General features: G+C 33.5%; 2 protein-coding genes across 3 annotated transcripts in view; one reads left to right on the top strand and one right to left on the bottom strand.

Moving 5' to 3' along the window:
* The window catches only part of FGF7 (fibroblast growth factor 7), a 63,096-nt gene extending 44,022 nt beyond the window's left edge, over positions 1 to 19,074 (bottom strand). Inside the window, exons 1-2 of one of the 2 annotated variants that reach the window (XM_012763526.3) lie at positions 18,819 to 19,074; positions 17,677 to 18,234 (exon numbers count right to left, since the gene is read on the bottom strand). In XM_012763526.3, the coding sequence (XP_012618980.1) occupies positions 17,677 to 17,962 (286 nt within the window). In that variant the 5' untranslated portion in view covers positions 17,963 to 18,234; positions 18,819 to 19,074. The remainder of the gene's footprint in view (positions 1 to 17,676; positions 18,235 to 18,818) is intronic. The other variant, XM_076004345.1, reaches the window with a different exon arrangement.
* The window catches only part of FAM227B (family with sequence similarity 227 member B), a 193,274-nt gene that overhangs the window by 108,347 nt on the left and 60,568 nt on the right, over positions 1 to 24,359 (top strand). The window lies entirely within an intron of this gene.

Below are 24,359 nucleotides of genomic sequence, written 5' to 3'. Positions count from 1 at the left end.
AACAAGGATGAATATGAATTTGTTCATCAAACCTCAGAACACTGGTAATTAGAAGCTTTTTTTGTAAAGTTAAATAGGCTATTTTAGAACAAACATAATAACAGCAAAAAGAAAGAGGCAAAACTTTATGCATTAGGTTATAAATTTACTATCTTTTTTAGTTTAAAGTATATCACAAAAAATAAATAGATACAAAATGGCTTACATTGAATTTTTAATGATAGATTCATGCAGACTATTAAAAGAGCTGGAGATATAGACCATAAAAGATAAGCTCTAAATGTCCTTGGTTTGCTGTCCACAACAGAATATTAGGCTAAAAAGATTCCTGATCCAATTCAGATATGCATGTGTAGGCTTCATTAGATTTTAAGTTATTTGAGCTTGACATAAACCTTATTTCCTTTAACACATATAATGTTTAACTGAATGTAATTAGACCCAAGCAATACAATCTATTGACATTTTTAGAAAGATAACGTCAATGTTATTTCCTTGTCTACCTACTTTTTATCCTTAAAAAGTTTTTTAAAGCCAAATATGCAATAATCTATATTCTTTATCCTTACTTTTTTATACTACAAAGCAGAAGCTATCACTGTTTAAAACAACTTTTGTTCCCTGCATTTTTTAGATCTTTTTATAGTAGCATATTTTGCTGAAATGTTAAAATGTTAAAAGGAGTAAACATTGGGCTAAATTGCTGCATTGTGGGCTTCCTCTCTATTTTCTCATTGTTTTGAGAGCAACCATAAATTCTGATGAGGGAGAAGGGTTACTACAATGAAAAGTTAAACAGGAACTGAATTGGCCGGGCGCGGTGGCTCACGCCTGTAATCCTAGCTCTCTGGGAGGCCGAGGCAGGCGGATTGCTCAAGGTCAGGAGTTCAAAACCAGCCTGAGCAAGAGCGAGACCCCGTCTCTACTATAAATAGAAAGAAATTAATTGGCCAACTGATATATATATATATATAAAATTAGCCGGGCATGGTGGCGCATGCCTATAGTCCCAGCTACTCGGGAGGCTGAGGCAGAAGGATCGCTTGAGCCCAGGAGTTTGAGGTTGCTGTGAGCTAGGCTGACGCCACGGTACTCACTCTAGCCTGGGCAACAAAGTGAGACTCTGTCTCAAAAAAAAAAAAAAAAAAACCACATTCAGGAAATTATCGTATTTACTTATTCATTTTAAAGGTGTAAACTATTCATAAGTATTTAAACATTATGTTTTGGGGATAATTTGCATTTTAAAAGAAGATAAAACATTAAGCCAAAAAGATGAATCTTTAGTTGTGGAATATCTGATATCAGTTAATAAGGCAAATAGAATTTTCTTATTATAGTTTCTAGGACTAAACCAATTTATGACTAATATCATCTTCACAGAAAACTTAAAATGTCAAAATATTAGAGTGTCTAATAATACCTAAGTAATCAACTCCAGAATGTTATATAACAAAACTCAATGAGTGGAAAGAACATTGGCTTTCATTTTTTAGAGCCCTGAGTTCAAATCCTGTCCTGATATTTACTGACTCCAGGACAGTCACTGGTTATCAAATTCTCTGAGCCTCATTTTCCTCTTTTATAAAATGGAATTAGATGAGATAAATCATGTAAAGCACCCAGCACTGTGCCTGGCAAATAGTTAATATTCAAAACAGAGAAATATCCTATTCATCTATTTGTTTTTTTAAATATTAATACATTAATTCAGTTCATTTTATTTTGCTCATTACTGTACAAAAAGATGTTCACTTTAATGAGTTTTATGTAACCAGTGGGGCAACCCAAATATTATAGAGTTATTCTGTCAATTAAGTATTTGGGCTTATATTATAGATGACCAACTGTAATTGATTTGCTCATCTCTTTTTCCTGTGTATAAACACTGAGTTTTTACATTATAAACACTTTAGAGCAATATTCTTCCCTCCCTGCTGACTCTTTAATTATGGACACGCTTGAAGCTTTGACTGGAGGGGTGAGATGAGGCAAGGGCAATATATGTAACCTTTACAACATTTTACCCTCATAATATGATGAAATAAAAATATAAATATATACCCACTTTTTAATATTTGGTGGGGGAACAGAAGGTGAGATGATCAAAACAGAGTGTATAAAATAGAAGAAAACCAGCTACACTTTTGGTTTTACAAACCACAGTAACAATGCATATTGCATACACATTGGGTTTAACAAAAGGAATGCCAAACTAAAACCCAGAAGACTTCAATCTAGTCCAAACCACTACTGCCACTAATTGATGATGTGATTTTGAAAAGTTATCTTCTTTATAATTCAGTTCCCTCATCAATAAGATAAGCATGATAGACTAAATCAGTGCTTCTTAAACTTTTTTGGGAAACACAGAGATACTTTTGAAAATCTGATGAAAGTTTTGAATCCCTTCCCCAATATTTTGTGCACAATTTTTCCTTACCAGATTCCCTAAGGGCCATCTGCAAACTTCATGTCCAAATCTCTGGACTAGATGTTCTCAGTGGTTCCTTCCAGCCCTATAACTCCAGAATGGACTTGTCTTTGTTTCATATAACCATTATTGTGCTCTTAAGCAAGCAAATCATTCATTTTTTTTCTCAGTGCTACAAAGCAGGGTATTAATACATGGTATAAGATTTCCTCTCTGAGTCTGCAGTAAGAGAAGAGAGCCACAGGCTTTCTAAGGACACCCTAAGCCAAATTAGACTCTCCTGTAAGGAGAGCTATCTATTCCTCAGGCTTATTTAGAAGCAAATTTATTGCACAAATGTGTTGCTCTGTTCTTCCTCTATTATTGTTTTAATTTAATCTTTATGTATACTTCGATTCCCAACTTGACTAAAAATTCTAAAATGTACAAACCATATATTGTGGCCAGCCTCTGGTTTGCCCCAATGATCCCCACCACTTAGTGTTCACTTTCCACACCCCTGTATAGTTCTTGTGCACATTCACTATGGTTGGTCTGTGTGACCAACAAAATAAGGCAGAAATGATGGTATGTCACACTAGCTTCCGTCTTAGAGATTCTCTCTCTGTCTCTCTCTCTTCCTCTCGTCCTCTCCTCCCATTCCATTGCTGTCTGAGGGAAGCCAGTTGCCATGTTATGATTATAAGGACACTCAGGAAGCCTGTGGAAAGCCCCACGTGGTGAAGAGGAAGTTTCTGGCCATCAGCCTTCTGGGAGCTGAGGCCTACCAACAACCATGTGAGAAAGCTTAGAAGTAGATCCTTTAGCCCCAGTCAAGTGTTGAGAAGACTTCTGCTATGGCTGATAGCTTGACTGTAACCTAATAAGAGACCCCTGGAACCACTAAGCTAAGCTACTCCCAGATTCTTGACCCTCCAAAACTGAGATAATAAATGTTGCTTAAAGCTGACCAATTTGGGGTATTTTGTTATGCAGCAATAGATAACTAATATGCCTTTCTCTCTCTCTCTCTCTCTCTCTCTCTCTCTCTCTCTCTCTCTCTCTCTCTCTCTCTTTCTCTCTCAGTTGCTTGCCAATGTTGGTAGCATTTTACAAATGAAATCTATTGAAGCAATCTGGTCTAACACTCTTCATTTTATATTAAAAAAAATAGAAAACTGAGGCTTATGATTAAGTACTCACCTAAGGTCTCATTCAATTAATTACTAAAAGAAAAAGAATTAAAATCCAGGTCCCATAATATCCCACAGTATTATTATTTCCATGTTTTCATGCTGCCTCTTACTCTTCTTTTCTTAGCAATTCAATCTACTCCTAGGTGGTAAATAATAGGCATTAATGTTTATACTAAAATGGCACTGTTGTTATGATAAACTAATACTGATAAATAAATAGTGAATTATTCGAGCCCACTTTTTCTGCCTTTTCTCTTCACCAATTGACAATCTAGTCCATTCATAAACCCCTGTGTCAAAGAGTGGGTGGAACAAATTAATGGATATTCATTAATATGAGTTAATTGTGTTACCTGTGGGTAGTTCTGATAAGAAGATTTGGTAAGAAAACAGGTTACACTTTTAATCAAAATAACATTTTGGGTTATTAACAGATGTTAACTATCCAAGTCATTTTTTTGACTAATATAAATGTTTTTGATTAGTTACTGCTTCTACTATTCCTCAATGGCTTTTTATAACCTATGAGTAAAGTCCATGTTCCCTAAAATGGAAAACAACTTTCTAAGCTATGAGACTTCACTGAAGTCTTATCTCTTCCTACTTCCTACCTTGAACTTGGTACTCCAGAAACACTCATTCCCATACAAACCTACTGGCGTACCACTCAGCTTTTCCTCATGACTATTTTCCTCATGCCTTTTCTTTTGACTTCCTTCCCCATTCCCTACTCTTTTCTCTGTCCTCATTCATTCCTACTGGCTCTTTGAGATACAGTCTAAATGTCATGTTCTTTAAGAGTCTTGACCTATCTCTCCCAGGTTCTGTTAGCTGCCCTTCTCAATGTTCCCATAACTCCTTGAACATATCTTTATCACTGTACTTAATACATTTTATTAAAATTGACTTGTTGGTGTTGGTATTCCCAAGTACGCTGAAATTTTTCAAATAGTGCATCTCTATGTTGTGTATCTATGCATCCACAGTACATAGCACACAATATATGCTCAATAAATATTGTAATAAATAGTATTCTAATTGCTGGAAAGAGCTGCTAAAACTTTCAGAATACAAACCCTCTAAGATATTTTAAGACATTTAGAGAACCCAAGGTTAATCAGGCCACAAGTAATGCATGTCTAGTTTCCAGAAAAACATTGAGAAATAGAGATAAAATATAATTTACCCAGAATCACATAAAAATTTCCTAAAACAGAATTCCAGATATATTATCTTTGCATTAACTCATCATTTTTATTCCCTTTCTTTTGTTTCTTTCTTTTTGTTAGGCAGAAGGTCCTAAGGGGATTAGAAATAAATTCAGTATAGTAATCATGAACAAAAGGAAAGAACTTATTTGCCAGTAAACTTTTTTTTTCCAACTTATCCTTCAGAAGTGCTTACTAGAATAAACTCTTTACTGATTCTTTTATTTGTTTTTGCATTTTTCCTATTTGGATTTAGTGTCCTTTAGACAAGGAAACTATCTTCCTGTATTCCTAAATATGACTGATTTATTCTCTGAAATTAAAGTATATATATATATATATATATATGCCTTCTATAATAATTATGCAGACACAAACTAATGAACAGGAGTATAAATATTTTTGATAAATGTCAGAAATGTGTTTAAAATACAACCAAATTAAACTTTGTAGCATCTTTAGCAATTTGTAAGCAAAATAAACTGAAGGTTGCTACGCCAACTCAGGGGAAGACAGATGGAGATGTTTTGTACAAGGAAAGTTGGAGTAAAGTTTTTATTTAATAAGAAGAAGATAATGCCAAGTACTCATTAGATCATATAACAGAGAAAAAAATTTTCAGCTGTTTTTACTTCTTCAGATGCGAATTATCCCACTGCATGGTACAAATTAACATGTGATGTTTTAATAACACCAGTGACAGTACAAGCGATACATGTGGTGATAACTAAAACTATGCTTTGGAGTTAAACTTACTTGGATTCACTTCCCAGCTCTGACAGTCACTAGCTATGTAACCTAGAGCAAGTTAGTTAACTCTGTAAACTAAAGCTACCCCAGCTGCAAAATAAGAATAAATCTGTATACTTTGTAGGTATACAAAGTGTTTAGCACACATCAAGCACATAGAAACCACCCATAAGTTTAATTCTTGTAGTAGTGATTTTTGTTATCTTTTTTTTCCCCAAATTCTGTGGGTGCAAATATTGTTAGGGTTACATATCTTGCCCCCGCGCCTCCTCCCCACCCCACTCTGCCAGAGCTTCAAGCGTGTCCAGTCTTCAAGCGGTGCGCCCTGCACCCACCATGAAAGTCTTAATATTAATGACCTATGTTTTCATTGTGCGAAAAATGTTACTTATAAATGACTCACTTTTTCCCCTTCAAAGTCTCTTATTAACCAAGTTTTGTGGATTATAAGTGAACTGGAAGGTTTAAAGCAGTATTCTATACATGAACTTCTTGCTCTGTAGTATATAATAATTTTACTCACACAGTGAATTCATCAGACCTACTATTCAATATTTATTCTTTGAAAGTTTTATGACCACCCAGATATTTCCAGAGAACAATCAACTATGTGCACAAAAGTTTTTAATAGGATCATTTGAATCATAGGCTAGTTTTGAACACAAATCTTTCTTAATTAAAATGAGCAACACCTAAATAGGCAAAACGGGCTTATGTATAATTTTAAAACTAGAATTTATATACCAGGAAACTTAACAAGAGGGCTAATTTTCTAAAGGTTTTGTTTTTCTCTGAGAAATGAAGTAATAGTGTGATTGCAAGATTACAGCAAAGGAGGTATTTTGAGAATGAATTAGAATAGAATAATGTATTCTGTGCCAATTTCAATATTGGCATATGTATTTTTAAATAATTATCATCATTTTAATTATATACTTACATTTAGTCACCCAATAAAAATATTCCCAGTTGTAAATTGTACAATTTGGCATAGACTAAATTGGAAGATTTTGACAGCAATAGCAAAATTTATTTCAATACAGTGCAATAAGTTCAATAGTAATATTAATGTGAATACCTAATAAACCATTAAATAGTACTTTAAAACATCATACATTTTAAAGTACAACTTAACAACCATGATATAGATTTATGCTTATCTTCTTTGGGAATATATTATTATATAATATTTGATCAACTTCCTGTCAGTTAAGATAAAATTTGAAGACCAGAATCTTTTTAAAGCTGAAGGGACCTCTGTATATCTATTAAACACCAAACATTATTTTACAACCCATTATTTGTATAAGAAGGGAGGTGAGGCTAATTTCTGAGAAACAGACCTCTCAGTAGTTTTATCTAATTGAGAAAATGTCTTACCTCATTACCTATTTAATGAATTAGAGGGAGTAAAGCTATGCACAGGGGCTTGGCTACTGAGTCTCTAAGTTACACAGCTGAAACAGGCAACCCTGCACTCATGGTAGTAAAAGTATGTCTTATAAAATATAATAGGTAACTTCCATAATTTGGTCCTTAAATGCTAATAATATGCCTCAAAATTATTATTTCTCTCACTTTTTAGAAACTGTTAAGGAAAAATATCCTCCATAATGACAATATAGGTTTTATAGTGAGTATTTGTGAATAGCTGACTTAAGTAGGTCACAATTATGATCGAAGATTGCAAAGGCATTAAAAAGAGAAAAATATGCATTTATCCAGAAGAAACACTATTCCAATTTAACTATGCCTTCAAAAAAGTTACCTTTTAAAGGAAAGACATTATACAAAACTGAGAAACTAGTGACCTCTTTCTTTCATTCTTTCATTGGTTCAACAAAGAGTCACTGATACCTCCTTTTGACAGATTAAGGATGCAGTAGTGAACAAATCTATGGTCCATGTTTTTAGAGAATTAACAGTTTTGTTGGGGATAATCATGTTTTTAATAAACATAGAAATCAGTCAAATTCTGAAAATTGGTAAAGAGCAAATGTTCTCATATTTTTAATAGGAAAAACAATGTTTACATTGGTGAGCTTAACGTTGATACTGGAAAGATGTTAAATCATTTCCCAACCTTGCAGTACTCTGTCTTAATACCAAGCATCTACAAAAAGCATTTCCTCTGAGGATAATACATCTGTCCTCTATCTTTCATCCTACTCATCCTTTAGGTCACTTCCTCTCAGAAAAGATTTCTATGCCCTCTTCTCATGTTAGGTTAGGCAATCCCATCTTCTGTGTTCTAAACTTGCCCCCTCTCACTTGTTGTTCTTCCTTGACTCACAACTAAATTATTAGTTCCAAAAACATGGGCTGTGGATTTGCTAACTACTTATATCCTCAGTCTTGCAAAGGGAAATATCAATGACTATTTGTTGAATTAATAAAAGAATGAAAAAGGAGGTCACCAATCTTTAAAATTTTGTATCACGTCTTCATTATTCATGCAAACAAAGGAAAAAACTCACAACCTATGGGTGGCCTCCTCATGAGAGTTGCCTCAATATGAACTAGACAAACCAGGCCTGTGGTCAGAAGTATAGTTAGAAACACCATAAGACACCAAAAGACTTGCCCTGAAGATCAAGCTACTCATACCAAAACAAATTGGGAGTGGATTCGTCAACTTTCCACTTCTCCCTATTCTCCTCTCCTTGAACATATTCCCTCTCCTCTACTACCCCTAACAAAGCTGTTAATTCTCTAAAAACATGGACATTAACATTAAGATGCTAATCATCAAGTCCAGGATTTGACCCCTGCCCAAAAATTATTAGCCCACTGCTTGTTTTCTACCAGTGTAGCTCATTTAATTCTTGAACACTTTTTCTCCTGGTATCTCCTTTTAATGCAGATATTCTTCAAACCAATATCAACTACTAATTATCCTTTTTTTCTGCATATAGTTTTTGATATTCATGGATTAGTTGACAGTCAGATGACAATAAGAATGTGTGTCAAGGAAGGTCACAATTCTTCCAGGATTGGTCTTCACCATGCCCTGCCAATTCCCCTTCCAGTGTCACCAGTAGTACCTGTGTCTGCTTGTATAGATGTTCTCTAAAATTAACTTTTCCACTGATCTTTTAAAATTACATAGAAAGACATTAAGTCAAATTATCTCTGGAGGCCAATCTTTTTTGTTTTTAATGATTGAGAATAAGAGGGAAGTGAGGTGTAATTTCTTTTATTTCAGAAAGGCCTTTAATTCTTGTCTGCACTGAATTTTCATGATAATTTAGTAATCTATTTCTTACTTAATAACTAATTTTAGCTGTGTAATAAATTAAAGGAGAAATCTATTGAATGATTGCCAGTCTTTCTGCCTTCTTTTACCTCCTGCATTGGGCTAAGTGCTGCATCCTCTACCATGGGGAGATAAATAAAAAGAGTAAGATATGGTCCTTATCTTTCCAGAACTGACATTCTAGTGGCAGTGCTAAATGCAAACAACAAGAACCATAAGACAAGGCAGATGTGCTGTGTAGAAAAGTAATTGGCGTACAGAAGAGAATAAGACTATTATTGACCCTGTCTCTTTATGAAATCTCAAATAATTGACTTCTTCAAAGGATATGGAAATTAATTCATTAAACATATAGTCTTCCCATCAGGTTATGCTAAATTTCAAATTTCTAAATAGTTTTTGGCCAGAAAATGAATCTTGTTTCTTTATTGATATAATTGAAATAACTGTAACTTTTGCTCAAACCACTTTTTTGAAAAGTAAAAGAAAAGGTCTTATCTTAGATACATACAATAAGAATTTTTCCATCATGTTAGAATCTTTAAAAATGTTTAGAATACTGCATGAGAAGTTTTTTTTTTTTTAAATCAATTTATAGGCTGCCCAAATAATACCTATTGGGCATAATTTCAAATTAGGAAAATGGTCATATAAAATGCTCAGAATTCAGAAAGAACTTAAAATTAGGCTTAAATACCACTGCAAATCTCTGAATTTTAGCCCAGCATCCATACCCGAAATAACTGCTCTAATAATCCAAAATCATATACAGGTTCCCAACTTTGGCATAAGTGCGTGGTTCAAGGTCATTATTAAAATATTGATTCAGGTCAATTTTATTGGCTTTTTATTTGAATCATACAACTGAGAGGCAGATTGGTTTAGTTCTTGAGTACACCAAAAATGGATCCCAAGACAATAGCTATCAAGTTGCAATATAATGAAATTTAACTGTTCTACCCAAGCCAGGGCCTGGGAGTGGGGTGGGGGGAGGGGTATTCTATTGTCAAATAAGTTTGGGAAATCATATGCTCTCTTTTCCTAGAGTTTTGCAATTCATATTAGTGTAGTGTGTGTGGACTCAGAAGCTCTGCTAAAAAATGGTTCAACTTATATAACCTAATATTTCCCATTGGGCTAGTCATAGAAACTCTGCTACAGGAAACATCATTAATATCTCGAGGGACACTAGTGTTCTAAGAAACACAGTTTGGAAATACTGCCTTAAGAAAATTCTGAAAGCTAAGTTGATTCTGAATTTGATCACAAGTCATTTTCTCAACATTATCTACAATTACATCTAAAGTTCAAACAGGCAGGTAAAATGAGAAATATTACAATTGAGTATGATAAATATGGTATTTAAAAATGTTGAAATATGCCTCATTTATCTTCTATTACATTAATCATAAAAATAAACTCAGTTTTAGAATAATCCTGATAAAATAAGCAAACTATAATAAGACTATTATAGTTTTAGGCACAAAAAATAACTAATAGATTCAAACCCCCTATTTGAGTAATACTTGTAAGAATCTATCATTATTTGAACTCCTCTGTGCACTATTACTGCAGTTTCTAGTTAAATCCAACCCTGAGCATTTTGGTTGTTTTGTTTTGATCTCAGAAATCTTTTCTCTACTATCTTATCAATCCATTGCATTCTATTGCCCTCATTTCTTAAGTGCATCCAAAAAGTTAGTAGAGCTACATTTTATGAGAATCCTTTGTACTTCAAGTTTACAGAGGATTTAAAATCCATTAATTTTTATATAAAGTCCTTTTTCCCTTTCTCTTTCATTCTTTTCTCTTCTATTCACAAAGATATTTTTTTTCCTTTTTATTCTTGGATGGGTATTAGCTAATGGCTCTATGAAGTAAGCATGATCACTCCAAGTAGAAGAGATTGTTTCCTTCTGGAGGAAAGTTGACTGGAACAACTGGAGAATCTCTAGAGCCAATTCTTCTCAATTTATATCAAACTCTTTTTCTCTGAGAATTATGTTGTCTGCCTAAAGACAACGTTTTACCTGGGCATGGATACTGGATAATTCTCCTTTCTCCTTCCCATCATAAGCCCTTTGTCTTTATATGTTACAACACAAACACGTTTATACATATAGTTAAGGAACTTTAATGAAATTTTCTTTGTTAGTGAATTTGATTTGGCTTCTCTACTTCAGGTAGGTCCAGATATAATCTCAAATGCAGATATAAAACTTGGTCCAGAATGTTTAGTAAATCTTTAACATCACTTTCCAAAGCATGTTAAAGGCAGGGAATTTTAATTTCCAACCTATTTTGGGGGTATAAATGTTGGATATTGTTTAGAAAAGGAAGAAGTTCATTTCATTTAACAAGAGTTCCTTTTTCTCCATGTGACTTAAGTACGCACAACTCTGCATTTTCTTCTATGTGCCATATGTGAAAATAAGATATAAAAAGTATTGTATTCTAATAGTTATGTTAGGAAAGTTACTGTGCTGCCAAGTTATTTTATGGAAGGGAAGAAAACTAGGATCCTCAGAAAATAACTAAAGCTTTGCCTTAATGTTGTACATCATCTCATTCATTCAAATGGAACAAACTAGCTTCATGTCCTTTTCACTTATATGCATAAACCCTTGCTATAGTTTAAATGTCCCCCTCCAAAACCCAAGTCAAAATTTAACTGCCATTGTAATGATGCTAAGAGGTGGGGGCCATTAAGAGGTGATTGGGTGATTGGGCCATTAAGAGGTAATTAGACCATAAGGGCTCTGCCTTCATGGATGGATTAATGTCATTATCACAGGAGTGGGTTTGTTATCAAGAGAGTAGATTTGTTATCACAAGAGTAGGTTATTACAAAAGCAAGTTTGGCCATGCCTATCTCTTGCTCTTTCAAGCTTTCTTGCCTCTCTTCTACCTTCCGCCATGAAATGACACAGCAAGAAGATCCTTGTCAGATGGTGGCACCTTGATATTGGACTTCCCAGCCTCCAGAGCTATGAGAAATAAATATCTTTAAAAAAAAAAAAAATAAGTCTTCTAAATCTCTGCCTTTGAATTTTGTGGGGTGGCCTGAGAAGTGAGATGCTAATTTGAGGCATCTAAGGTTATAGTTAGAAGTGGCTTATTTAAATGCAGAGTAAGTAGATATTGATGCCTGTACTTCAGGTCCCATATGGTAGCACCACTTGAAAGAGTCTTCAGACATGTCTCTCATTGTGAGACTGTGACATGGGACCTATCCTTCCCTGTGGCAAAGTCACTCACCATAGCAACCTTCTTACATAATAGCTACAGAGCTGTCATCACATGCATTTCCCCGTCAGTATATCCAAATGTTGAAGCTGCTGAGATTTGTCAGAGAGGCCAGATAGGCCCAGAAGAACTCCCTCAATGTACAATTCAGAGATTCTTCCCCGATCAAGCCTATTTCATAATCCTCTAGGGTATAAGTCAACTCTGAAGCCCTCTAAGACTTCAGAAACATTCCTAGGACACCTGAGGAGGTCCAGGCTGAATTAGAACTCTTGGTGCCCTTAAGCAGTGATTCGCAGCCTTAGCTGCACATTAGAATCATTGAAGAACTTTAACGAATACTGATGCTTGAGTTCTTTCTGCCTTTGTGAAATCCTGATTTAATTGAGCTGCAATTTCCCTAGTAACCTAACGTGATCCCCTTAGTTCAGTGGCTCCTAGCCTGTCAGAATTATCTGGGGAGCTTTTAAAATTCTTGATGCCTAGACTTCACCCCAAACTAATTTAATGAGAGTCTTTGTGGGTGGGACCTGGTATTAGTATTTTATTAAAGTTCCCCAGATGATTATAATATTTAGCCAAGGTTAAGAAATAGAGAAATCTAGAAAAGACAACTCCTAAAAGCTGACTTGCATTTTTTCCAATTCACCTGTGCCTCTACATGCTCTAAAACTATAGGCTGAAGGGTTGTCATACAGATGAGTCACAAAAGAAAATATACGATCAGATGCTTCAGATTGATATAGACATGAAAGTGATATAGAACTAGTCGGTTTAGATAAGGCTTTACAAAAGAAAAGAGAGATGATAAGAGATACACCAGTTGCAATGAATGAACTTGTTAGTACTTAATAAGTGCCAAGCACATGTGATAGCCAAAATAAAAGGAAGATTATAAAATGAAAAATAATCCTTAATATTAAAGTTTTTAAAGAATAGCTAATATTTCAAAATCTGCTCCCCAGCAATTTATCTATCCTCCATGATTTAAAGCCTTGAAAAATTACTAAAGGGAATGTATGTTACCAGTTCTATAGGATTCTACCTTGTCAATAATTTCTAGGATTTTGGTTGAAATCCATACATATGTTCCTTATTGTCTATTTTTTAAAGGCAGGGGTTATCCTTATATTGTTATATTTTATTTTGATAATGTGAATTATTATTCTTTTAGATAACTTGCTGAGAATATAAACAAATTTACCACCTCCATATTCAGAGGTGATATGCATATTTGCTAGCTACTAGCAGAGATTATTGTTGAATAGGAGCGTATCCAAAGAATTGTTGACAATTGAGTCACTGAAGGTTTTGTGGCCAAAGTCAAATCCAGCAACACTGTGTTGATTTGCTTTTTGCCAATTGTTAGGCCATATCCCATCACAGTGTAACAATCCAAAAGAGAATATTGCCAAATCGTTGGCCAGTTTTCAGGATGGCTAACCCTTTTCTTGCTATGGGAACTAACAATGCTCAATTATAACCAAGTGAGGCATACTTTCTCTTGGATCAGTGGTTTATGACAATTAAGTATTTCTTCTTAAAAGGAATGAATGATATTGACTCTTGTTGGGACAAGCACCACTTTTTAGTAACTGGATACCAAAAGCAAGAAAATCATCTTGAGGGATTGGGTTCTCTGTTCCACATCTGTCTCTCAGGGCAGTCATCAAGTGCCCAGTGCACTGCTGCTGTCTCTCACTCAGCACCTCAATTCCCAGCTTAAACAACAGTGTTATTTCTGTCAGGTGTGGAGTGATTGCTTCTGGCTGCTGATGGGCTGCTTGGTCCAACAGTCATCTAAATTCACCAGCTAGCCTTGTCCTCAAGGGGAGAGCTCTGACAGCAGAAGTGAAAGTATTGACCATTCATTTCCAGTCCCTGTATGGTGTTTTCAATGCTCTCCTTCTACAGAGAATATGAATCTACAGTTCATTTTGAATGTGCATTTTGAAGGGACATTTTATGCTTTCCTTATTCTTATTATTAGTTCAATCAGGTATCAGTTTCATCACTTATAAACTTACTGTAAGGCTAAATTTGGAGCCACCAGAGAGAACAAGTAAAGAGCAGACACTTTCTGCCTCTTTGGTAAGAGCAGTGTGCAATCCCTAGGACCAGTTCTCTAATAACAGCTCTGTCCCCTCAAGAGTAAAAAATGTGGTCCAGCTTCTCTGGGCCTCTCATGAATTCCCCCACCTACATAGTTAGTTCTTGCTTATATGTCTACTGATACAAATCTTATTTTTATTGGGTTTCTCAGTACACTCTTTCTACAGTGTATTCATGCTAATCTCAACTTAGAATGAGACAACACAGTAATTAAGACTGAAGTGAGAACTTCACAATCTAAAGTATCTTAAGTAATTTTTAAAAATTCCCTAAAGATATGAGACATTACAGTCACATCCACCTCCTCAGTTCTCCTCTTTTCTTCCTCCATGCTCTCCGTCTATCTACCTCAGCCCAACATCTTCTGAAAGCAGAATTATACACCCAGATTTTTCACCTCTCCTATTAGCTCCAATCCATGTTTACCAATATCTTAAAAACCACATTCTTGTTTGGGTGCTGTGCTTCTGCTGATGAAGTAAGCAGTCCTCTGAGGCCCATTAACATCCTTGGATCATTTTTCCTTTCATTCAAAGAAAAGCCATGAGAATGGACTGGGGAACTGTGTAATGGTAACTGAGAGAACATTATGTCTCACTAGCATCTTACTTTATCTTCTAAGACATTCAAATTTATACTATCTTAAAAGACCTCCAGAGAAGGTCAATTAATAGCCTGATAAAAAAATTAAGGTATCAAAACATTGAAAATGAAATTCAGAGTTTGATTCTGATCTTTACTACTTTCTGAACTCTGCTGCATTTCAATCTGGTGGAAAATCCAATTGTCTTTTACTCACATTAGTTAAAATAGGAAGGAAATGTCTTTTTTCCATTTTTTCATTCAATTGATAATTGAGAAATGTAAACAATTTTAAATTTTATAATTTCAAGTTTCTCATCCTCTTTGAATATTTTAAACAAGTTCTACTGAGCATTTTTTTGTACCTGGCTTTCCTAATATAGTAGCTTCAACATGTCAATTAGCTCATTTATGTATGGACATTCACTCTTAAAATTAGTAAGGCTAACCCTCAAATAATAGGACATGGCTATCAGAATTTTCTTTAAATATGTTATTTTCCATAATTCTTCACTGGAGTATTTCTGTCTGTACCTTAGGATTTCCTATAGATAAAATGGCCTTACCCTCTTTTTAACTTTGCATAAATCTTGCTGGCTCCTTCTTCAATAGGATAGCCATACAACTTGACAATAATTTTAGGATTTACTTAAAGGATTTTGATGAAAGTTTCCCTTTCTAAGAGAATTTACCATATCAAGAAAGTATACCATATATACAACCTATGAAAAAGCTTATAGAACTGAAGAATATTTACAAAATGTACAGCATGTCTTTTTAGTACATTGGTGTTATGATAATCTAATTTAAAATGATATAGGATTATTTTTTCTTTCTTTTTTACTGTAGAATTAGTGTTAGAGGAGAAATGGTTTACCAAATTGGCTTTATGGTTAATCAAGATTAAACTAAATTAAGATTAACTAAATTAAGATTAAACTAAATTAAGATTAAACTAAATTATGTTTCAAACTATCAAATAATTGTAGCATTTTGTGTATCTGCATAAATACCTGAATTTCATCCTTTGAAGAAATTTTAACACAAACAAAAAATTTACATATGTGAATGCATTCCAATTGTAGATATTTTTGATCCTAAATAATTATGCATACTACTCATTTTCACCGAATTTTACATATAGTTTTTCACTTTTTTATTATTTGGTAAAAGCATTCTAAAGGAACTAGTCAACACACATAGAAGAATTCCTTAGTATTTAGGTTTGGTAACCTTATTACTGTAATTTTAAATTAGTTCTGACAGCTCATCTTACCATTGAGATAATATTCACTCGTGTGAGATAATTATATAGTATGTACTTAGGTTTCTTTATATTGATATAATATATTCTGTGGTTTAAAATAGAATAGATTATAAGAACTTGAAGGTATCTTAGAAATCATATGTAAATATTTCATGTTTTTTAGATGAAAAAATTGAGAATTGGAAAAACTAAAAAATTGTCCCAAAGTCATTCACAGGGATTAGATCCATGTGTCATAACTTCTACGTTGGCTCTGTCATCTCTACCAGGTTCTATTATCCATAATAAATCTCAGTATCTTTTAAGTAAGTTGATTATAAGCCAAATTCTGTTGCTCACATAGAAGTGGATATCCACAAAACTTCCTCCAAATAGTCATTTCCTTAGCTAAACTTTAGTATAATCAGAACAATTTTCTAGGACTAACAGGATACCTTTATTAATAACAGTAATAATAATAAAACCATAACTGTCAATTCATTAAAATGACTTTAACATTCTGTATTAATTATGATTAAAAAGAAGATCCTCTCACTTTCATATTGGAAACATAATTACCCCAAATTCCTATTTATTGGTTGATTAGTTTAAAAGACAAAAAGTTACTTAGTAAACAGGCAATAAAAAATCTAAGTAATTGCTGACAGCTTGGCACTGTAATAGGCACATGTTTACACCGTCCTCCCCATGCGTTCTTTTCCAGTTGGCTTTAACACATGTATTTTAAAATGATGTAACATTAATATTGTCCAAATGCTATTAATACAAAAATTTTTTTTAATTTAAGGTGTATAATTTACCCCATTAAATTTAATACTATTAAAACTGGTTATTAATCATAACTGTTAAATGAAAAATATACCTCTGATACTTCAACATGAAAAGAATAACTGATTTGGGGAAAAATATAAAGATTTTAAACTGAAAATCATGGAATTAAGATCTCTTCCAACTCACTTTTATTTCCCCACATTTACATTTTTCTTAAGGCAACATAGAACATTTATGACATAGATTTAGATAAGAAAATGTTAGGAGGAATCTATTTTTCTGCCTAGGTTGATAATAAACCAATCTAATATACAAACTCATTATGACATGACCAGATGAGGATACCACAGATTCCCTTCTGTTTTGTAAATATACACAATTGCACAGGAATGTATTTTTTTAGCACAGATTAAGTATTTTGCATCACAGAAATATTCTTTCAAAGGAAATCAAATTGATAAAAATAAATAGATTCTCAATTCCTCAAACGATAAGTAGTTTTTTGTGAGCACTTACTAAGCACTATATTAGAGTTCCTAATGAGTTTTTCTAGATAATAAATCACATTTCGGTGTTAATAATATCATTTAAATTTTGCTTATCATATGAGCATTTTGAGCATATGGAGTACATATTTTCTATTTGGCTTGAGTTATCAGTTCCAACTGTAATATAAGTAGATTTCTCTGTTCCAGGAGATGTTGTTAGACACATAGTTCAACTATACCTATTTAGAGAAATTATAAGATGACATTTCATTTAATTTTTTTCCAAAAAAATAAAAGGCAACCGAGAAAGCATGTCACTTGAAAATTGACCTTTTAACAGATTATTAAGGTTTATAAGCTGTGCTTTAAATAAAAGACATTACTTACTGTAAATGTTCTTCATCTCTTGGGTTCCTTTTACTTTGCCTCGTTTATCAATCCTCAGATACCACTGTGTTCGACAGAAGAGTCTTCTCACTCTTATATCCCCTCCTTCCATGTAATCATAACTTCTTGTATGTCGCTCAGGGCTGGAACAGTTCACATTTGTAGCCATTTGCTCTGGAGTCATGTCATTGCAAGCTAAAGATATAGTACCCACTAGACAGATAATGTGAAAGCATGATCTGTAGAGCAAAGTTGGCAGGATCCATGTCAGTATCCATTTGTGCATTATAGTGTAGTGCTCCGGGTGTTCATGAATAACATAATGAAAATTAAATCTTGAGGTGATTGTTACTCCTAGGTCATTGACCTCTTCCTATGTGTGAACTGTAGATTGATTTAAGAAAGAGTAGTTGTTCTTTCCAAATTGTTAGCTTTGTCCTTTTAGCTCCTGATAGCAATACAGGATTCCTCCTTAAATAACTTTCTGTTGATATATCCTTATAAAAACAGGTTGTAATAAGCTCAGTTGTTGCTGAGATGCTGTTTGCTACTTGACTTCTGTTTGCAATGAGAGATTAGGAATAGGGAGAGGAAGAGAGAGGAGCATAAAAAAATTGCATGTATAAATTTCCGTGGGTAAATAGTATAACATACAGTGTATTTTATACTTTGAAAATACATTTAAAACAGCTTTCACAGAGGATAACAACATCTTTACCACTCTATGTGTAGATTTATAAAAGCTATGCATTAGCAGAGACAAATCAGAATGTGACTGTGCCGTTCATTCCAGTTACTATTTTTTGAGAAACATCCTACACTTAGAACTATTGACTTAAATTGAGTTTTACAATTACTATTAACATGATGTAAATGCTTTCCCTAGATTTCTTTACTATATGCTTCTACATTTGTGATTAATAAGTTATTTTCTCCTAAACCTCCCATGTTTTTCAAGTTAAATGTCAAAATTGTTCTGGAAAAATTTCAACTTTATTTTCTACAGCATAATTGCTATAAATACTTACATGACTCAAAAATCTGGTAGCTTTACTTTTACCCTCAGTACTAAAACCAGAGAAAGAGATAAACTTTTAGAAAACATTCAGCATTGTTTTTAAAAACAAATAACAGTAACTTACTTGTTCTGTTGATAACAGCTGGATGTATAAGAATTCCATGTCTGTTGTCTGCCTTGTGCAACTTGAGCCTCTCTACTGTAGCTACAAACTATTTCTCAGCTGAAAAATTCTCCAGCAGAATCATAATTGTTTCCATAAATCAACAGGCAAGAGGATTTTCTGTGTGTGTGTGAGAGCGTGTGTGCTTGTGTGTGTGTGTGTAGAGCCTTTTATTCAGGGCTTTTCGATAAATACCTTTGCTGACCTCATTGGAAGCAATTAAAACTTAACCAGTGAGCTGTTAGTTGAATACAACAGCGAGAATAAAAGGAGGCTTGTATAGTATTCAATGGTCATGAGAGGGAGCTATGAACATGGTTTATGCTTAAATCTTCAAGTGGGTACCTATTTTGTAGAAACAGAACTCTGATTCTTAAGTAGTCAGAAGGGGAAAGGGAATTTTTTAGACTTTTTTAACAATATAACAGTTGTATATACTTTGAAAAATATTCATTTGAACATGTATATATAAGGGATTTGATTTTTTTAATAGAAAATCTTTTCCATGGCTTTATGATACATACATTTCTTTATTCCTAAGAGTTCAGAATATCAGAACAAAACTACTAATATGTATTAACTCACATTTTAGTGTCTTCAAGCACTGTATAGATGAGTTATGGGTAGAGATAATTCACCATTCAATATGAGTATAATTTTTATGTCCTATTTTATGTCCTAGGCTGAAAGTGAGAAAAACCTAGGTTCTTATTTGACTTGGAATTGAACTGCTAATGAACAGTATGATTTGGGGCAAGTCACATGATATTCCCAAGTCTCAGGTGCTACATTTATAAAATTAGTGTATTAGTTTAAATGACTCTGTGGCACCTTGTAGTTTTAAAATTCTGTGACCCATGACTTATACTGACTCCTAATATAAGGCATAGACCACATACTTTTAAAAATTGTTATTCTTAAAAATTAAAAATTAAGAAAATGATTTCACAATGATTATCAATGCTTGACTTTTGCCTCAATAAAGACATTAGCACAATAAACAAATGTTAATTTGGAGGTGGAATTTTAAGATCTATAGCTAAGGTATATAAGAAAGAGGAAGCTATTTTACTTTGCAACATGAGTTCTTTTCTCCTTTACTTCCTGGTTCTAGTTTATGTATATAGTAGTGCTTAAGTATTTTATTAGTATTTTGTGCAGAATAATTGTGTCATCAACCTAAAGCAGTAATTAGGAACACATATTAAAATTCTCTTTCCCATGTTATATACCTCTCAGAACACACACACACACACACACTTTCTTCTGCACTTGAAATGCACCACTTTACCACCAGGTGGTGCATGTAGACCAAATAGGAAAAGCAAATAAAGTCCATTCAATTGGATTATAGTTTATGTGATTTCTCTTTGTGTCTATGCTTTTAGGAAACACAATTAAGAGCACAGAATAGTTTAAATGTATACAGTTACTCTTTATGCATCAAATATTGATGTTTCTAAGTTTATTAAGGCAGAGGAGAGTAGATTCTTCTATGATTGCATCTGTTGAAAGCTAGATGGCTCAAACATTCTATCATATAATTCTCTAAAAGGAAGAAGAGAAGGAAAGAAAATATGGTGCTAATGTGTATTAAATAAAATCCCATTAGTTTGAGAAGTAACAGTAGTGAGTGGGGTCAGAATTTCTAGGACTTGGATACTTCTTCCAAAGAAATGAAAGTTATTAATAGTCAGTTCCCAATGTAAAGAGATTCAGAAACTACTACACATTCAGAAACACTACACTACTACATCTGTTCCACACTGACCCCACAGATATTAAATCAAGAAATCATTAGATTAGATGTCAATATTTGCTAACTAAATTATTAAGACTTAAATAAAAGAAATAAATAGTTTGTTGGTAAAGAGTACTTAATGCCTCCTTGAAATCTGCTGTGAAAGATTAACTTTAAAATTGAAAACAAAGGATAAAATTGTGATCTATGTACTTTAAGTGAATTAGAGGCTATTATATTCTTGATTCGGAAATATGATCCCAGTAATATTAATTAACATATTAATCCCAATAAGGGAACTATATCAATGGTTTAAATTCTTTCATTATCAATTTCCTCATCGGAGTATAATTAATTCAAGCTAGGCCCACAACCTGTTTCACTAGTGTGTATTAATACCACAGCCGTAATAGGGAACCTCACTTAGACTTCACTATGCACTTATTATGCTTACACTTCAACAAGGATTCTCCAGGAATTAAGAATAACTTTAGGTATCGCTAGATGGGTTAATCCTCTGTGATTTTTTTTTTAAGTTATACATTGACAACCATTTATTGCTCTTGTTTTAATGTACATATAGTGATAGAATAAGTAGAAAAATACTTTGAAGAATTGCCTTTCTTTTGTTGTTTCTAGATTGAATTAACTTTATTTTAAATTGGAAACACATCTCCTGAGTTTTTAAATTTGCAAAACAAAAGATTCTTGCATCTATTCCTAAAAATTGGCTTTAAAAAAATGTGCTTTGAAAGTAAATATTAGCACCTGCAATTCTTCAAAAAGAAACAGTGCTTAATACTTGTCTAGTGTGGTTTGAGGATAGAATATAAGAAAAGAAAACAGAGAATCTATTACAGTAAATATCATGAAACCAGGTAGCCTTTAAGGTAATAATTAACCACCTAACTTTACTTAAGCAACTTCCATTATATCCTTTATCCATAGAGAGATAAATAATAGAAAATAACTTTTGCTTAATGAATTTTACATTTCAATAATTAATTTTAAAATTGTGCCTCATTCATAATTATGTATTATATAATTAATAGAAGGAAACATCATTATATACTGTTATTACTTTGCATTCTTACATCCTATCCCATTCCCTATTCTCACAGTTCTCATTACTTCCCCAAAATATTGATAATGATTTTTATTAGTTTCTTGTGTATCTTTCCAGGGTTTTCTCGTACATACACAGGCAAAGTGATTACATATGTATATGTATATATGTACATTTGTTACTTTTTCCCTTTTTTAACAGGTAATATGCCATATGTATTGTTCTGTACATTGCTTTTTTGTACTTAATAAAAGTGGAAAATCTTCCCATCTCAGTATTTAGGAAGCTTCCTCTGGTTGGATATATAACAATGTATTTGGCCAGCCACCTATTGATGAATATTTAATTTTTTCAAGTATTTTTTTAATAAAAATAAGTTGTAATAAATAAAGTTATAAATATGTCATTTTATACTGTGCAAATATATCTGTAGGATCAATTTCCAGAAGTGGACTGTCTGGGTCAAAAGGTGTATATATATTTCATTATTTTGATAGATATTGCCAACTATCCTTCATGGAGATTGTCCTAGCTTCACAATCCCACTAGCAGTATGTAAGAGTACCCATTTGTTCAACAGAATGTTTGAAGAATCCTCGAACTTGGGGTTTTTGTTAATCTGACAAGTAAAAATGGCATTTCACTGTAGTTATCCCTTTCATTTCTCTTCTCATAAGACAAAGTGACCATCATGGGCAAGTACACTAAAGAAATGGTATATGTTACTATGAGTGTTTATAATAGGTGGCAGTAGGAAAGGATGTTCAGCAAAAATTTCAGGAGAGATGAAATTTTATAATACGAGTGGGAGTTAACCTGTGAATGTACCAAAAAAAAAAAAAAAAACTATGTTGAAAGAGAGCAGTCATTTTCAACAATGAAACACTAGTGTGCCCCTAGTAGAGAAAATAAGAGGGACTGTGGTAGGACTGTGGTGCATGAAGAGGCTGAAGAGGCAGATAGGATTTGTGTGGGCCACGTTAAGGCATGTGATCTTTATCCTAAGAGTAATAGAAAGCAGTTATAGTATGTTAAGCAGTAGAGTGACATGATCAGAAAATTGTACTTCCTGCCTCTGTTCTGGTCAAAACTTAATTCCTATTGGCAGAATAAGTTCATGAAATATTAAGTTGTGTTCATTTATCCAATTTCTTCTGTTTTTAAAATTTTCAAAAAGATGGCAGACTTTGTAATTGGAAAGGGAATGTTTAGGGAAAAAAGTCATATATGCTTCCTGACTTGGGTAAAACCTCAATCCATTTCAAAAGATCCTGCTAAGTGCCCTGAAAATAAAGGGAGCTTAAGAGTGCCTTTGAGAAGTAGTCCCATGGACTGGTGAGCATAGATAAAAGTCTATGGATCCTATATTTGGGGAGCTGAGATTCCATATTTCTGGTAGCATCACAGCACACAGCAGATGTACAAAATTCCAGAGACTAAAGACTACTTCATGTGTCTGGACAGATGGGCCCATGAGCACCCTCATAAAGATTTCCTGTGTTTTAAAAGAAATCTGGAAGCAACAGGGAGCCCAGACCTGAAGGAACTGTGTGAATAGAGTCAGTGAACACCCCAGAGTAGACAAAAGACTCAACAGCCAGAGGTCCTTGTTTTGGCCCTGCATAAGGGCTTTTGGCCCTTGAACTCTTTCCCATCTTAAAGCAAAAGAGGGAAACTCAAGCGTAAGAATAACTGAGGTTAAGTTTTTCATCGACCTGGGGAAGGTGGAATGCTCAGAATTGAAGCTAGGTGGATTTATATTTATAAATATAAATGTATTTATTATTCTTTGCATTTCTGAAATTGTGGTCCAAAATTTATTTCTACTACATTCTCCCCGCCATGCTTACACTATGAATTTATCTTCATATTTTCTTCTGTGAGCTCCGTTCCATAAATTCAGCCTCAATTCTGGATCGTGCCATACAACCAATCTTACTTATCTCCTTGATTCATCTATTTAACAAATATTTATCGAATAGCTACTTGGTGCCAGATGTACTAGCCTTGTAGAGATACAATGGTGGATATTCTGGAAGTGACCTCTGCCCTTACAGAGTATGCATTCCACTGAGAGAACAAACATAAACAAGTAGATAGGAGTTGGGGGTAGGAGGAAAATGTTGGTGCGTTCCAAGAATTGAAAGAAGGCCAACATGAATGAAGTGCGTGAATAATGGGAGAGTAGTGAAAGATGAATGAAGCTAAAAAGATAGGCAGGGACCAGTTCATAAGGAACTTTGCAAGTCATAATAGGAGTTTGGGTTTATTCTAAGTATAGTAGGAAGCTAGAGTACAAATGTGTCTATCCAAACCTGATAAGCCTGGTCAAAGAAAGTAATTTAAACTGTGTAGTAAAAATCCCCAAAATAATTGAGCAAGCCTGAGGTCCCTATAAATCCTCAGTTATGTAAACTTTGTGCTTACCCTTGGCATAATGCCCTAACATTTTTAAACTAACTGTATATAAGATACAAAGTCTGAGTCATACGCTCAAAATTGTGGTGTGCCTGTGACTCAACTATATAAATATCTCAGTTTACAAATGTCACTTGACTCTTGTATCTCTCTGAGTCTATAAAAATTTGTTTTATTTAATTTTATATTTATAAAAGTTTTTTAAAATGTTAATCCAAATTTAAAGTTTTCCAAATTATATTTATGAATTTACTGCATAGTCCAACTTTATACCTGG

This window comes from Microcebus murinus, chromosome 6 (genome assembly GCF_040939455.1).
Source record: "Microcebus murinus isolate Inina chromosome 6, M.murinus_Inina_mat1.0, whole genome shotgun sequence".
In the NCBI taxonomy this organism is placed as follows: Eukaryota; Metazoa; Chordata; class Mammalia; order Primates; family Cheirogaleidae; genus Microcebus; species Microcebus murinus.
This window is presented reverse-complemented; position numbering and strand designations above follow the sequence as displayed.